The sequence below is a fragment of the Rhinopithecus roxellana genome, chromosome 15 (assembly GCF_007565055.1).
Source record: "Rhinopithecus roxellana isolate Shanxi Qingling chromosome 15, ASM756505v1, whole genome shotgun sequence".
Lineage (NCBI taxonomy): Eukaryota > Metazoa > Chordata > Mammalia > Primates > Cercopithecidae > Rhinopithecus > Rhinopithecus roxellana.
Window position 1 is genome coordinate 78258023 of NC_044563.1, and position 14768 is coordinate 78272790.

General features: G+C 39.0%; 1 protein-coding gene across 1 annotated transcript in view; it reads right to left on the reverse strand.

The window, feature by feature from the left end:
• The window catches only part of SMIM35 (small integral membrane protein 35), a 38053-nt gene that overhangs the window by 6773 nt on the left and 16512 nt on the right, over positions 1-14768 (reverse strand). The window contains exon 3 of the mRNA XM_030918642.1: positions 12203-12320. Within this exon, the coding sequence (XP_030774502.1) occupies positions 12203-12320 (118 nt within the window). The remainder of the gene's footprint in view (positions 1-12202; positions 12321-14768) is intronic.

The window sequence follows — 14768 nt, forward strand, 5'->3', positions numbered from 1 at the left end:
TTACTTCATATTTTTAATAAATTCTATATATCTCTATAGATATAGAGATATATAGCATTGTTTTACATGTTTTCAAACTTCATGAAAATCATATTAGGACCACTTCCACTTCCGGCCATGGTGGAATAATAGGGACCAGGTTTACTCTCCTACTTTAATAACTAGAAAACCGACAAACCATCTAAAACAATGGGCAAAGGTAGTACAGAATAGTGATCTCTGAAGGAAGGAAATAAAATGAAGAGCTCTCTAGGATTGCCTAGCTTATTGCCTGGGTGAGTTCCCTAAGTTCCAGCACAGGAGAGAAAACCCAGAAAGAGCCCAGCAGTCAAATGAAGGAGTCAATTTAGAGTTCAGGGAAGCCGAGGAAGCAAGGATTTACAGGACAAAACACCAGAGAGAAGGGAGCTGGATAGAGACAAGGACCCCCAGAGATCTGCAAAGGGGTCCCCCAAAGTCTTTGGCTGTGGCTTGCCTTTTAAGTTTGCTTATAGTATCTTTCCTGAGCAGAATTTTAACTAATATTTTAATCAAATTTATCCATATGTGTGCTTTTTAAAAATCTTATTTAAGACATCCATCTCTACTCCAAGACATACTTCTTAATTTTTTTCTAAAAGTTTTAACATTTTGTTTTTTACAGTTTAGGACTTGAATCAACCTGGAATTCATTTTGTTTACATTTTCTCCATAAGTTTTATATGGAAATTAATTTTCTATCCTTTTCCCCTTCATTGCTGCTGTTTTCATATATCAAGTTATACAGATGTGCCTGCTTCTTTTTCTGGACTTTCAGCTGTCTTCTATTTGTCTACATGTCTGTCACTGGACACTAGACATGTAATGACAAACACTGCTACATTATCTTAATTACTATGGCCTCATAACAAATCTTGGCTGGGCGTGGTGACTTACACCTATAATCCCCACACTTTGGAAGACCGAGATGGTGGGATCAACTGAGGTCAGGAGTTCAAGGCGACCAACCTGGTCAACATGGTGAAACCCTGTCTCTACTAAAAATACAAAAATTAGCCAGGTGTGGTGGCAAGCACCTGTAATCCCAGCTACTCAGGAGGCTGAGGCAGGAGAATCACTTAAACCTGGGTGGCAGAGGTTGCAGTGAGCCGAGATAGCAGCAGTGCACTCCAGCTTGGGCAAGAAAATGAGACTCCATCATAAATAAATAAATAAATAAATAAATAAATAAATAAATAAATCTTGATAACTGGTAAAATAAATGCTCCACTCTATCCTCCCTCATAAGCATGTTAGTTATTCTGAGTACTTTGCTCTTTCTTGTGAATTTGGGAATTTGTTTTTCAAGGTCAGTGAAAATCTCTATTAGAATTTGATTGAGGTAGCAGTAAATGTATAGGTTTATTTGCATAAAACTTATATATTTGAGATACTGAGTCCTCAAACTTACAAGTATGGCAACTGTTTTCATTTATTTTGGGTCATCTTTTATAGACTATCATGTTTTATAATTTGTCCCTTAAATGCTTGGTACTCTTCTTGCTAGATTTATTCCTCAATTCTTTATAATGTTGTAAGTGTGAATGGGAGCTTGTTTTGTGTACATTGGTCTTCCATGTAATAGTGTTGCTGAATTCTCTCATTCTAATCATTTTCTTCTGGTCTCCCTTGGATATGTAGACTATTATATTGTCCACAAATAAAGGCCATTTGGTTTCTTACTTTCTGTTCTTATGTGTCTCTATTTATTTTCTTGTCTAATTGTATTGGTTAGAACTTCCAGTATAATGTACTTTGATATATGTATTTGATGCTCTAAATTTACTCCTAAACATCGCTTTAGCTTCATTTTATAAGACTTGATATGTAATATTTTTACCTTTGTCTGATCTAAATGTTTTGTAATTTCCACTGGGATATCCTCTTTAACACTTGAGGTATTTGGCAGTGCCTTTTTAGTTTCCGGATTCACAGGGTAAGTTTTTTTTATTTTTTTATTTTTTACTATTTATTAAGATGGACATGAGTTGTAGAGTTATAGCTGGTATAAGAAAAGAGTAACAATTAATTTAATTTTAACAGTAGCTCAATGTTTTCATCTAACTCATGAAGTCAAAGTAAAGCTTTTAGAAGCTTACTCTTTAGGTGGTAAAACATTGGAAATTATTGTGACTGTTACTGAAAATTCAGTTTAAAAGTTTGACATTAACAATAAAATTTTTTTACTTACTTTTGTCACTCTAAACTTCAGTCTTAGATATTTTTTCTGACCTATCTTCTACCTGACTAATTCTCTCTTCAGCTATGTCTAATCTGCTATTAATCATCCTTGGTGTTTTAATTTGTTATTGTTTTTCATTTCCATAATTTTAACTTTTTTTATAATTTCCAATATTTGTTAAAATTTTCCATTCTATCTAATTTTATATCATTTGCTATACATCTTTCCCATATTTTTTATTGGTTGTTCTAGGGTTTATAAAATGTATCTTTAACTTATCACAGTCACATATAAGAGGGAAAATAAAGATATACCCTATAAAAACTAATCAAAGGAAAGCTGAAGTGGCTATATTGATATCAGACAAAAAAGATTTTAAAACAATAAATATTACCAAGGATAAAGAAGGACATTTCATAATGATAACAGGGACAATTCATCAAGAGGACATTTCATTATATAGCTTTAAAATATAAAAAGAAAAAATGAATAGAACTGAAAGACAAACTTTAAAAATTCATAATTATTATTAGAGATTTCAACTCTTCTCTCTCAGCAATTGATAGAATAGGAAATCAGGTAAGGATGTAGAATACACAAACAACACTGCCAGCCAATGTGACCTTGTAGACATTTACAGAACACTACATTCAACATCTGTGGAATACACATTGTTCTCAAGTATATATGGAGCATTCATCAAGACAGATCATATGCTAAACCATAAAACTATAAGTCTTTTTTTGTGTGTGTGACTGAGTCTTGCTCTGTCACCAGGCTGGAGTGCAGTTGCGCAATCTCGGCTCACTGCAATCTCCACCTCCCTGGTTCAAGTGAGGTTCAAGTGATTCTCCTGCCTCAGCCACCCGAGTAGGTGGGACTACAGGTGCCTGCCACCATGCCTGGCTAATTTTTGTATTTTTAGTAGAGAAGGGGTTTCACCATGTTGGCAAGGATGGTCTTGATCTCTTGACCTCATGATCTCCCTGCCTTGGCCTCCCAAAGTGCTGGGATTACAGACGTGAGCCACCACGCCTGGCCCAATAATAAGTCTAAGTAAGTAAATCTCAATAAATTTTTAGAAGTTAAAATAATATACAATATGTTCCCTGACCACAGAATTATATTGGAAAATAAAAACAAAAAGATATCTGGAAAACATCTCAATATTCAGAAATTAAACAACACACTTCTAAAATCATCCTGGGTAAAAGAAGATACACAAGGGAAATTAGAAAATACTTAGATCTGAATGATATTGAAAACACAACATATCAAAAATGTGAGTTGAGGAGACAGTCCAAGGCAGCTAAAGTTCACAAGACAGAGGAAAAAGCTGCATCAGGTAAAAAATCTAGCGATGTGCAGAGGGACCCCCTCAAGTATTCAATAAGTGATGAGTGCATGTGTGTTAAAGGAGCTACCTGAGGCCAGAGAATCATCCAAAAGCATTGGTGGGAAACAGTGTCTAGCATTCAAATAGGGCTAGAAGCAGTGCCTATTCCCATAAGCCAGACTAGAAAAACTCATAATTCACAGGGTATTGGATAGGGAACTCAGGAAGCTCTTGCCTTAGTGGTGAGAATAATTAGCCTTAGACTGTTCAGCCTAAGGCTAATTACTTCCACCACTTTGGGTCTTGGTTTTATGATTTGTCTACTGCTCTGAACCCATCTAACAAATCATAAAACCAAGACCCAAAAAGGTCAAACTGCTTCCAAGTAACTTAACTGCTTCCCAATATATTTATAGGCAAACGAAAATATCTAGCACTCAGCAAAGTAAAAATTCACAATATCCTCATTCGATCAAATATTGCCAGGCACTCAGAGAGCAGAGCAAAATGACTCATAATGAACAGAACAATCAACAGAGCACAGGCGTTGGAATCCTGCAGCCTGAGTCTGAATACTGTTCACTCATCAGTCTGTAGCCTTCAGCAAGTTATTTAACCACCAAGAGCCTCAGTTTCATGTGTGTGTGAAAAAGAGGGAGAGGGAGAGAAGATTCAATAAGTCTCAAATTATAAAAGACCCAAATTTTTTAAGACCCAAATTATTTTCCAGGGATGAAAACTACAACATCTGAGATGAAAATTAAATTGAATGGAATTAACAGCAGACTAGGCATTACAGAAGATAAAAATAGTGCACTTGAAGGCATAGCAATAGAAACTATCCAAGATGAGACATAGAGGGAAAAAAAAGTAATAAAACAAATGAAAAAGCTGAGCGTGGTGGCTCAAGCTGTAATCCCAGCACTTTGGGAGGCCAAGGTGGATGGATCACTTGAGGTCAGGAGTTCCAGAACAGCCTGGCCAAAATGGTGAAACACCATCTCTACCAAAAATATTTAAAAAATTAGCCAGGTGTGGTGGCATGCGCCTATAATACCAGCAACTCAGGAGGCTGAGGAAGGAGAATTGCTTGAACATGGGTGGTAGAGGTTGCACTGCACTCCAGCCTGGGTGATAGAGTGAGACACAAAAGAGAGAGAGAGAGAGAGAGAGAGAGAGGGAGGGAGGGAGGGAGGGAGGGGTATCAGTGAGGTTCGGGACAACTCCAAACCACCTAATATACGTGTGATTAGATTCCCTGAAGGAGAATACGAGAAAAAAAAAAAAATTGATGAGATATGGCCAACAATTTTCCAATTTTGAAGAACCTATCAAGTTATTTGTTCAAACAAGACATTTCTTTTCCTATGAGGAATTCTAGTGCCCATGGTTGATACCATAACTTTTTTTTATTACATCAAGGAAGGCCTAAACTATCCTTACGAAGAAATAGACTACATTTCCTTTCAACCGATCCTTCATAAGAATCATTCTTTTTAACTAAACCATAGTATAGGTTGGAAAATATACAGGTCAAGGGGTATCTGGTAAGGTCCTGGGCTGCATGTTTACTATATTGCTTATAAAGGATAAGGCCAGTTTTTTTGTTTTTTGTTTTGTTTTGGCAGAATCTCGCTCTGTCACCAGGCTGGAGTGCAATGGTGTGATCTCGGCTCACCGCAACCTCCGCCTCCCAGGTTTAAGCAATTCTCCTGTGTCAGCCTCCCAAGTAGCTAGGATTACCAGTCCCTGCCACCATGCTTGGCTAATTTTTGTATTTTTAGTAGAAACGGGGTTTCACCATGTTGACCAGGCTGGTCTCGAATGCCTGACCTCAGGTGGTCTGCCCGCCTCAGCCTCTCAAAGTGCTGGGATTACAGGCGTGAGCCACTGCGCCCAACCTCAACTTTTATTTTAGATTCAGGGAGTAGATATACAGGTTTGTTAAATGAGTATATTGAATGATGCTGAGGTTTGGGGTACAAATGATCCCATTACCCAGGTAGTGAGCTTAGTACTAATAGTTCTTCAACCCTTGCTCCTCTCCCTCTCTCCCCCATCTAGTGGTCCCTAGTTTCTATTTTTTCCTGTCCATATGTACCCAGTGTTAAGCTTTCACTTGTAAGGGAGAACATGTGGTATCTGATTTTCTGTTCCGGTGTTAATTTGCATAGGATAATGACCTCTAGCTTCATCAATTTTCCTGCAAAGGACAAGATTTTGTTCTGTCTCATGGCTGTGTAGTGTTTCATGGTGTATATGTACCACATTTTCTTCATCCAGTCCACTGTTGATGGGCACCTAGGTTGATTCTATGTCTTTGCTGTTGTGAACAGTGCTGCAATGAACATATGAGTGCATGTAACTTTTTGGTAGAACTGCTTATTTTCTTTTGGGTATATACCCAGTAATACGATTGTGGAGTCAAATGGTAGTTCTGTTTTGAGTTCCTTGAAAAATCTCCAAACTGCTTTCCACAGTGACTGAATTTTACATTTTACATTTACATTTTAATTTACATTTCGACCAACAGTGTATAAACGTTCCCTTTTCTCTGTAGCCTTTCCAACATCTGTTATTTTTTGACTTTTTAATAGTAGTAATTCTTGCTGGTGTGAAATGCTGTCTCACTGTGGTTTTGATTTGCATTTTTCCAATGATACTGATGTTGAGCGTTTTTTCGTGTTTGTTGGCCACTTGTATGTCTTCTTTTGAGAAATGTCTGTTCGTGTCCTTTGCCCACTTTTTAGTGGGGTTATTTGGTCTTTGCTTGTCAAATTGCCCAAGTTCCTTATAGATTCTAGATATTAGACCCTTGTTGGATGCATAGTTTATGAATATTTTCTCCCATTCTACTGGTTGTCTGTTTGTTCTGTTGATAGTTTCTTTTGCTGTGCAGAAGTTCTTTAGTTTAATTAGGTCCCATTTGTCAGTTTTTGTTTTTGTCATAACTGCTTTTGGGGACTTAGTCATAAATTATTTGCCAAGGCCAATGTCCAGAATGGTATTTTCTAGCTTTTCTTCTAGGATTTTTACAGTTTTAGGTCTGTAAGACCTAAAGGTCTTAAGTGTAACTTAAGTCTTTAATTCATCTTGAGTTAACTTTTGTATACAGTGAAAGTTAGGGATCCAGTTTCAATCTTCTGCATATGGTTAGCCAGCTATCCCAGCACCATTTTTTGAATAGGGACTCCTTTCTCCATTTCTTATTATTGTAGCCTTTGTCAAAGATCCAATGATTGCAGCTTTATTTCTGGGTTCTCTATTCTGTTCCATTGGTCTAATGTGTCTCATTGTACCAGTACCATGCTGTTTTGGTTACTGTAGCCTTGTAGTATAGTTTGAAGTTGGGTAATGTGATGCCTGTGGTAAAGCCAAATATTTTAGAACTAAACACAGAAAATGAATAAGTTGGGGATGAGGGGGTATTTACTCAATAGAAATGGAGAAGCCTGACCTTTTTTCTCTCCTGGACAATGCCTATACTGAGGTGGGCCAATCTTCAGGCACAGCCAGAGTTTTTCTCAGAAATATGTCTAGGATATCTCTACTATATGAATAATTAAAGATGATTTCTTTGTGGTTAATATATTCCAAACAGATGTGTTATCATGGGACTCCCACTAGAACATCTGGCTTTAGAAAAATCACTCTTGGTGATCTTGCCAGAATAAATTTCTTGCTTGATTAATTAATATATTCTAATTACTGGCCAAAATAATTGGGACATCAGATGGGCACATGAATCTTTACCTAGGATTTAACAGAGGGAAATAATGTATCTACTGACTCTGCGTTCATTAAGATGTAGGTCTTAGGCTGGGCATGGTGGCTCATGCCTATAATCCTCAGCAGTTTGGGAGACTGAGGCAGGAGAATTGCTTGAGCCCAGGAATTTGAGACCAGCCTGAGCAACACAGTGAGACCCTGTTTCTTTTTAAATAAATAAATAAATAAATAAAATAGAATGCAGGTCTTATGTAAGTCTCGGTAGCCAAGAATCTATGGTAAACTGATATTCCTCTCCACAAAATCCAAATTTAAGAAAGGGTTAATAAAACCTTTGCCCCACAGATGTTGCTACAGGTGAAAATTCTCAGATGTCTCTCCAACAGGCTATATGAATTTTTTAAAACTCCACCACCACTTTTATTTTGCTTGGTAGTTTTTAGTTTTTTAGACTACATTATTATTGCCCATTATTTTGCAGTTAAGGAAACTGTAAGTAGAGCTCCTAGTAGTTAAGTAATCACCCAATTCACAGAGCTGTATATGCCAAAGCCACAGTGAAAACTCAGTTCTTTCTGTCACCAAAACCCATGTCCTTTCCATTATTTTTTATTCTTTATTGCTTAAAATTACTTGTTCTATAAGGCAATTAGATAGAAATAAAATAAATAAAATAAAATAAATTTTAGAAGACATCTCCAGAACTATGCTATGACTTTTAGAGCAGCCTATGTGGAGTTTCTTTATGTTAGCAGTTAGATAACCACATCAACTGATTCCTGAAGATTCACCTCATCACCACCCACTGCCATCAGTTTACATAAGGACTCACACTTCCAACACCTGTGGCAGGGAGGCACATATACACATTATCCAAAAGCAGTTTCAGACCACAAAGGTGTTTGAGAGAATGAGGTTCTTCCAAATGGAGTCCTGTTTTGTGTCACTCACAGTAGTATTTGGCCTAGGGGGAGCCATTTCTCCCAACCTCCACTCTTACCATTAAGATGCGAGTGTTACATGTGGATCCGCAACCATGTAGTCAAAGGCTCATGAAGAGTCAATATAATTGTGATCTTCTATTAGTCCTGATCCCAGAAAGCAGCATGGGGCTCTAGGGCAAGAGATGCATTCAAGACGATCCTTTACATCTACTTTTCTTTCCTCCCTGCTTCACTGTCTCTCTGAAGTCATGCCAGTTGGGCCAAGTTTACTGACAGACAGGATCAACATATGTTCAGAGGGCATAACTATGGCCCTTCTATTCCATTGCCCCCTTCCATATGACTGGAGCAGTAGGGAGCCAGTGTAGACACCATCATGTCCCCGCATTTACATGCAGTCACACTCATTGTGACAGTTCCCTACCCCTGCAGACCAAAGCATGGTAAGCCCCAGGATTTGGTGTTGGGCTAAGGAGGAGAAAAACATGCCCTAAGGCTCTTTAACCTTGGTCATTGCTCCAGCCAACTTTACAAGACAGGCCTGCGGGGTCTTGGGATACGAGTCCTATGATATATTATTTTTTCTTTGACATTTATCTCCAGTTTCTTTATGTGTCTCTGCCATAGAGATTTTGTGTAGTCAATGACAGGATTCCAGTATTCCTGGGTCTGAGCAAAATACTATCTTAATTCTATAAAAACCCCTTTTTAAAAAATTACAAATTGATTTTACAAATAAAACTATGCTTATTCATATATAAAATGTTGACATGGGAAACTTGGGTTTTCAGTTTGTAAAGAAGAAAATTGGCATAAAATTTACTTAGAATGATGAGGAAGAAAGAGGAGAAGGTGGAGAGAAAAAAAAAGTCTAAAAACAAAGTAAAGTCAAGGGGTAAATTAGGAGGTTGGGGAAGGAGATGGAAGAAGAGAAACTGAAAAGCAAAAGGAGGAGGAGGAAGAGAAAAAACAAGGAGGAACAAGAGGAGAAGTAGAAGGCGAAGAGGAGAAGAAACAGGAGGAGGAGGAAGAAGAAAAAAAGTGGGGGAGAAGAAGGAGGAGGGGAAGGAGGGCAGGGGGAGAAGGGAGGAGGAGGAGGCGGGGAAAAAAGAAGAGGAGGAGGACGAGGAGAAATTCGTGGCTATATTGTTTGGGGTAAAAATAGTAATTTCACTTTTTGAAAATAGAATCAAGATACAGGAGAATAGTCTGTCATCAATGTCAGACAAACAGAATGTCTGGACTTAATCACTCAAATAAAGGACATAGCAACCACACGTGTGAAGTATAGCATAAATAAATAAAATCAAATGCAAAAGAGGGATAAAGAATCTGATACACAATAAAATATTACTTAAGAGGCCAGGGCAGTGACTCACACCTATAATCCCTGCACTTTGGGAGGCTGAGGCAGGCTGATCACTTGAGGTCAAGAATTCAAGACCAGCCTGGCCAACGAAACCCCATCTCTACAAAAATACAAAAAGTAGCTAAGCATGGTGGCACACACATGTAACCTCAGCTACTCAGGAGGCTGAGATGGGAGGTTAGCTTAATACTCAAGACCAAGATATAGTTTAGTTAAAGTATTGTTCTAGTTAAGCTATTGTTTCTCAATTTCAAACCCACTCTCTCTATTTGGCTTTGTGATGTTACAGTGAGGACTCTGCAAAAGTTTCTTCTTGCCAGCTGGGGGAAGTTCTGCCAATAGGAGGCAATAGAGAGAGGCTACAAGGCTGGAGGATGAAGAGGGGACTTACCCCCTATCTGCTTCCTATTGTCATATCACTATCAGCATCACCTAGTGTTTCTTTTTCACCCCAGCAGTTTCTTCTAGTATCAGTTGGGTCTAGTTCGCAGTTTTTCCAGATTCTTGGAACCAGTCTCGCTACACCCTACCTTCTGCCCCAGAAACACCAGCACCAGACTGCCAAAGCCCACTTTCCCAGAGGTCTGAGGTCCTCCCCCAGGCTCTGTATTTTGATACTTCCAAGTTCTTCCCTTTGTTTCCCCAGTCTTAATGCTAGCAGCTGCCTCCTGCTTTGCTGCCTCCACATCACCAAGTGTTCTCTGTCTGTCTTTTCAGTTACCTAGTTCACAGTTCTCTAGAATAAATTCTCTCTGATAAAATGATTGTTGTGGCTTATGTTTCCTAACTAGACCCTGATTATCCATGCAGAAACATAAAAATATCTTGGGGAATGGACAGGGAGATAGAAGTATTTTTTTTTTTTTTTTGAGACAATGTCTCACTCTGTCGCCCAAGCTAGAATGCAGTGACGTGATCTCAGCTCACTGCAACCTCTGTCTCCCAGGTTCAAGTGATTCTCCCACCTCAGCCTCCCAAGTAGCTGGGATTACAGGCATGCATCACCACACTCAGCTAATTTTTGTATTTTGTAGAGATGGGGTTTCGCCATGTTGGCCAGGCTGGTCTTGAACCCCTGACCTCAAGTAATTCACACGCCTCAGCCCCCTAAAGTGTTGGGATTACAGGTGTGAGCCACTGCGCCCGACTTGCAACATAATTTATGTTGGTCCCAGGCTTCTTCACAGGAACATAATGCTGGGAGACAATGGAGCATAATCTACAAGGTTCTAAGAGAAAAAAGATGAAATCCAAAAATATTTTAACAACCCAACATGTTCAGATATAAAGATAAAAGACAGACATTTTCAAATATAAAAGAACTTAAATAATAGAACATCTACATGTTCTTCTTGGGCCCAGCAGCCATTGGTGCTGGAGTGGCACCATGGTGGTCCTGAGCAGTGTGAAGCAGGGTCCACGGAGGAGGGCTGCTCAGCACAAGGTGCCTGATCCCAAGTTGGGGGAGGAGGGTGTCCATGAAGATGGGAAGCCTGGTGTGGGGAGTCAGGGCTGAGCAGGAAGAGGAAGGCATAGGGAATGAGGTAGTCTAACCTGGAGCATCAGAGCCGAAGCAGGGTGAGGAGGATTCTAGGTGGAGGATAGCCTGGGATGTGGAGTCAGAGCCTGAATGGGATGAAGAGGACATCCATGGCAGTATTGGGGATTATGGCCCAGCAAGTGGAGTCAGAGCCCAGCAGAGCAAAAAGAAAGGCCATGATGGAGCAGCCCAGCATAAGGTATCAGAGCCCAAACAGAAGAAGACAGGCATTACTGCTAGAGGGGATGTGGCAGCAGAGTCTGGATATTGATTGATACTGATCAATCAATGACAATATCGATATTGATTACATACAAAGGATTAAGTAAGTATGTTAAGACTAACGGAAGCCAGACTTCACACTGTTGGAAACAAGAGTTACAAATACAAAAAGAGAGACACCTAGAATAAACCTTGTGGTGTTAGATTGGAATTGAAGTTATTGGTGTTAACTCATATAAATAGATATAGAAATGAACGTAGACATGTATGGATGTATGTAGCTCTGTCCACTAAGAGGGCTTGAGGCAGCAATGTCCCAATATCAATAGACACATCTACCACCAAGATCTTGGCTTCTAAATGCCATTTTTCCACTCAAAGAAACCAGGGTCCCTTGGAGAAATGGCAGATTTCAGTACCAGCAGGGAAAGTAAAAGATGAATTTGAATCATCTTTCTGTGCCAAAGCAATAACAGCAACAATAAGGAAGGTCCTAAACAACAATGGGGGCATGTCAAAAGACATGTAAGCTAGCTTCTATTGGACAAAGCAGTGGCTGTTGGGTTTTGAAGGGAAGGCGAGAGTATCAAAATTTGATTTGATATTTGAGTATCCAAATAAGTGATGGTGGGAACAACCTACTGAATAAAATAGAAACCATGAGTCCAAAAGATATTAATTAATTAATTAAAAGTTTGCTGCACAATGACATACTTAGTTTCAAATTCCTCTCCACAAAGTACTTGTTAATTACAAAGAGAAAAAAATAATAACTTTACAGATGGGAAACTTGGCAAACACCACCTTAATCAAGTGACCACAGTGAGCTTCATCAGTAATGAGACAAACAGAAACAGCATACCACCTGAGGGGAGGCGAGGAGAAGAACCCAGCATCGGCCAGGCACGGTGGCTCACACCAGTAACCCTAGTGCTTTGGGAGGCTGAGACAGGAAGATCACTTGAGGCCAGGAGTCCGAGACCAGCCTGGGTAACATGGCAAAACCCCATCTCTACCAAAAAAATACCAAAAACATAAAAAAAAATTAGCTGGGTGTGGTGGTGCGTGCCTATGGTCCTAGCTACTTGGGAGGTTGAGGTGGGAGGATGGTTTGAGCCCAGAAACCAGAGATTGCAGTGAGCCAAGATCACACCACTGTACTCCAGCCTGAGTATAAAGATCATTCAAGAGAAGATTGAGAAAATGCTCCAGACTGAAGCAGAATAAAAAGACATGACAACTAAATGCAACTTGTGATTCTGAACTGGATCCTTTTGCTATAAAAGTCACTATCAGGGCAACTGACAAAACTTGAATAATGTGAGAATTAGATGGGAGTAGTGTACTGTTATTAATTTTCTGATTTTGATCACTGTATCATGGTTATGTACGGAAACGTCTTTGTAGGAAATAGACTCTGGAGTATTCAGGCGTGATGGGGCATCAGGTCAGTCACTTTCAAATCACTCAAGAACATTTTTATTGTTGTTGTTTAATACACAGTAGTTCCAACTTTTCTACAGGTTTGTAATCACTTCAAAATGAAAAATAATAACTTTTAAAATGCAATTGGTCTCTACTTGCTGGTTTATAAAATCTTCAAGACATTATATATGAAAAAGCAAAGTTTAAGTGGATATGGTAAAATTCTTTTAAAAGACTATATTTCATGATATGCATTTTAATGTATATATACACCTTATTTTTCTGGACAGATGCAGAAGAAAAGTAATGTGATAATCTGGGAGAGGAACTGGGTGGTGGTAGGAAAGAGCTTTGGTTTTTCATTTTATATCTTCCTGCATAGTTCATTTTTTTTTAAACAGGTACATGTATTACTCTAATAAAAACAAATACAGGAGGCCGGGCATGGTGGCTCACACCTGTAATCCTAGCCTTTGGAAGACCGAGGTGTGGCAATCACTTCCGGTCAGGAGTTTGAGACTAGCCTGGCCAACATGGTGAAACCCCCTCTCTATCAAAAAATACAAAAAGCATCCAGGCGTGGTGGCAGGAGACTGTAGTCCCACCTACTCGGGAGGCTGAGGCACGAGAATCACTGGAACTCAGGAGGCAGATGTTGCAGTGAGCCGAGATCATGCCACTGCACTTCAGCCTGGGCAACAGAATGAGACTCTGCCTCAAAACAAAAAACAACAATAAAAAAAAGGAATTTTCTGGAGAGTGAGATATGTGTCATTTCTATTTTTCTAATTTTTTTACATTCAAAAAACTAATACGTAATAATGTTAGACATTTGCATGCACATATCTTGAAATTTTTATTTTTTTCTCTATAGTTAAGGCAAAAAGTGAATAAGGATCAGCTCTCATCAATTAAGTCAAGCTTTGAACAATTTTGGTAGCAGAAAGCCTTTACCTGGTATTTTATTTAATTTAGGCTTTTTAATTGAAAGATCTGTATAAGGGATTGTTCTTGGTTACCAATTAACAAGGATTCTAGAACACATAGACAGACTTCAAAGCTATTTTGTCAGGACCGTGTAGCTGAGAAAAGCCTCGTTTATTAATTTAGGTCTATGTTTCGATGACTTTTTTCTCACCCAAACCTTACCCTGTGGAATACTTTTTAAAATCTACCTTTCTGTTTGGGTCAAAGTCCTTTGACAAGCATCAGACTTAGAGCCTTTGAACATTATCTGTTTAAATATAATTTAAATTTAATACATTCCTGTGTATTTTCTTTCCTATTTCTTTACAAACTGCCTTCTCTGTATAGTCAAGGGACTTTCTCTGTTGTCGTTGTTGCTTTGGCTTCCAGAAAATGTGCTTGTAAAATCAAGAAAGTTTAGCGCAAGGCCTGCACTTACTCAAACATGGAACAGTGAACACAGATTTTGGGTTTCAGTGATCTGATATCAAAAGGAAAGTGCCTCCCTCCCTCGGGGGCAATTCAAGATGACAGTTTCAAAAGGCACTTCAGGTGAAAGGTGTAAATGAAATTTCAAAAGACCATCAGACAGCAAGAAATCATTTATAGAATTCTACAATCCTTTGGCAATATAGAACAAAAGTGAAGTGTTTGGGTGCTTGTGCCAGACAGACGTTAACTGGAATCTCAGTTTTACCAGTTACTTACAATGTGTCTATGAGCAAGATACTTAATTTCTTCAAAATCCAGTTCATTTACCTATGAAATGGAAATAATAAAAGTACCTAACACCTGGAATTACCATGTATTTATTTAAAATAGGCCAGGCACGGTGGCTCATGCCTGTAATCTCAACACTTTGGGAGACCGAGATGGGTGGATCACTTGAGGTCGGGAGTTCGAGACCAGCCTGGCCAATATGGCGAAACCCTGTCTCTGCTAAAAATACAAAAATTAGCTGGGCATGGTGGCAGATGCCTGTAATCCCAGCTACTTGGGAGGCTGAGGCACGAGAATTGCTTGAACCTGGGAGGCAG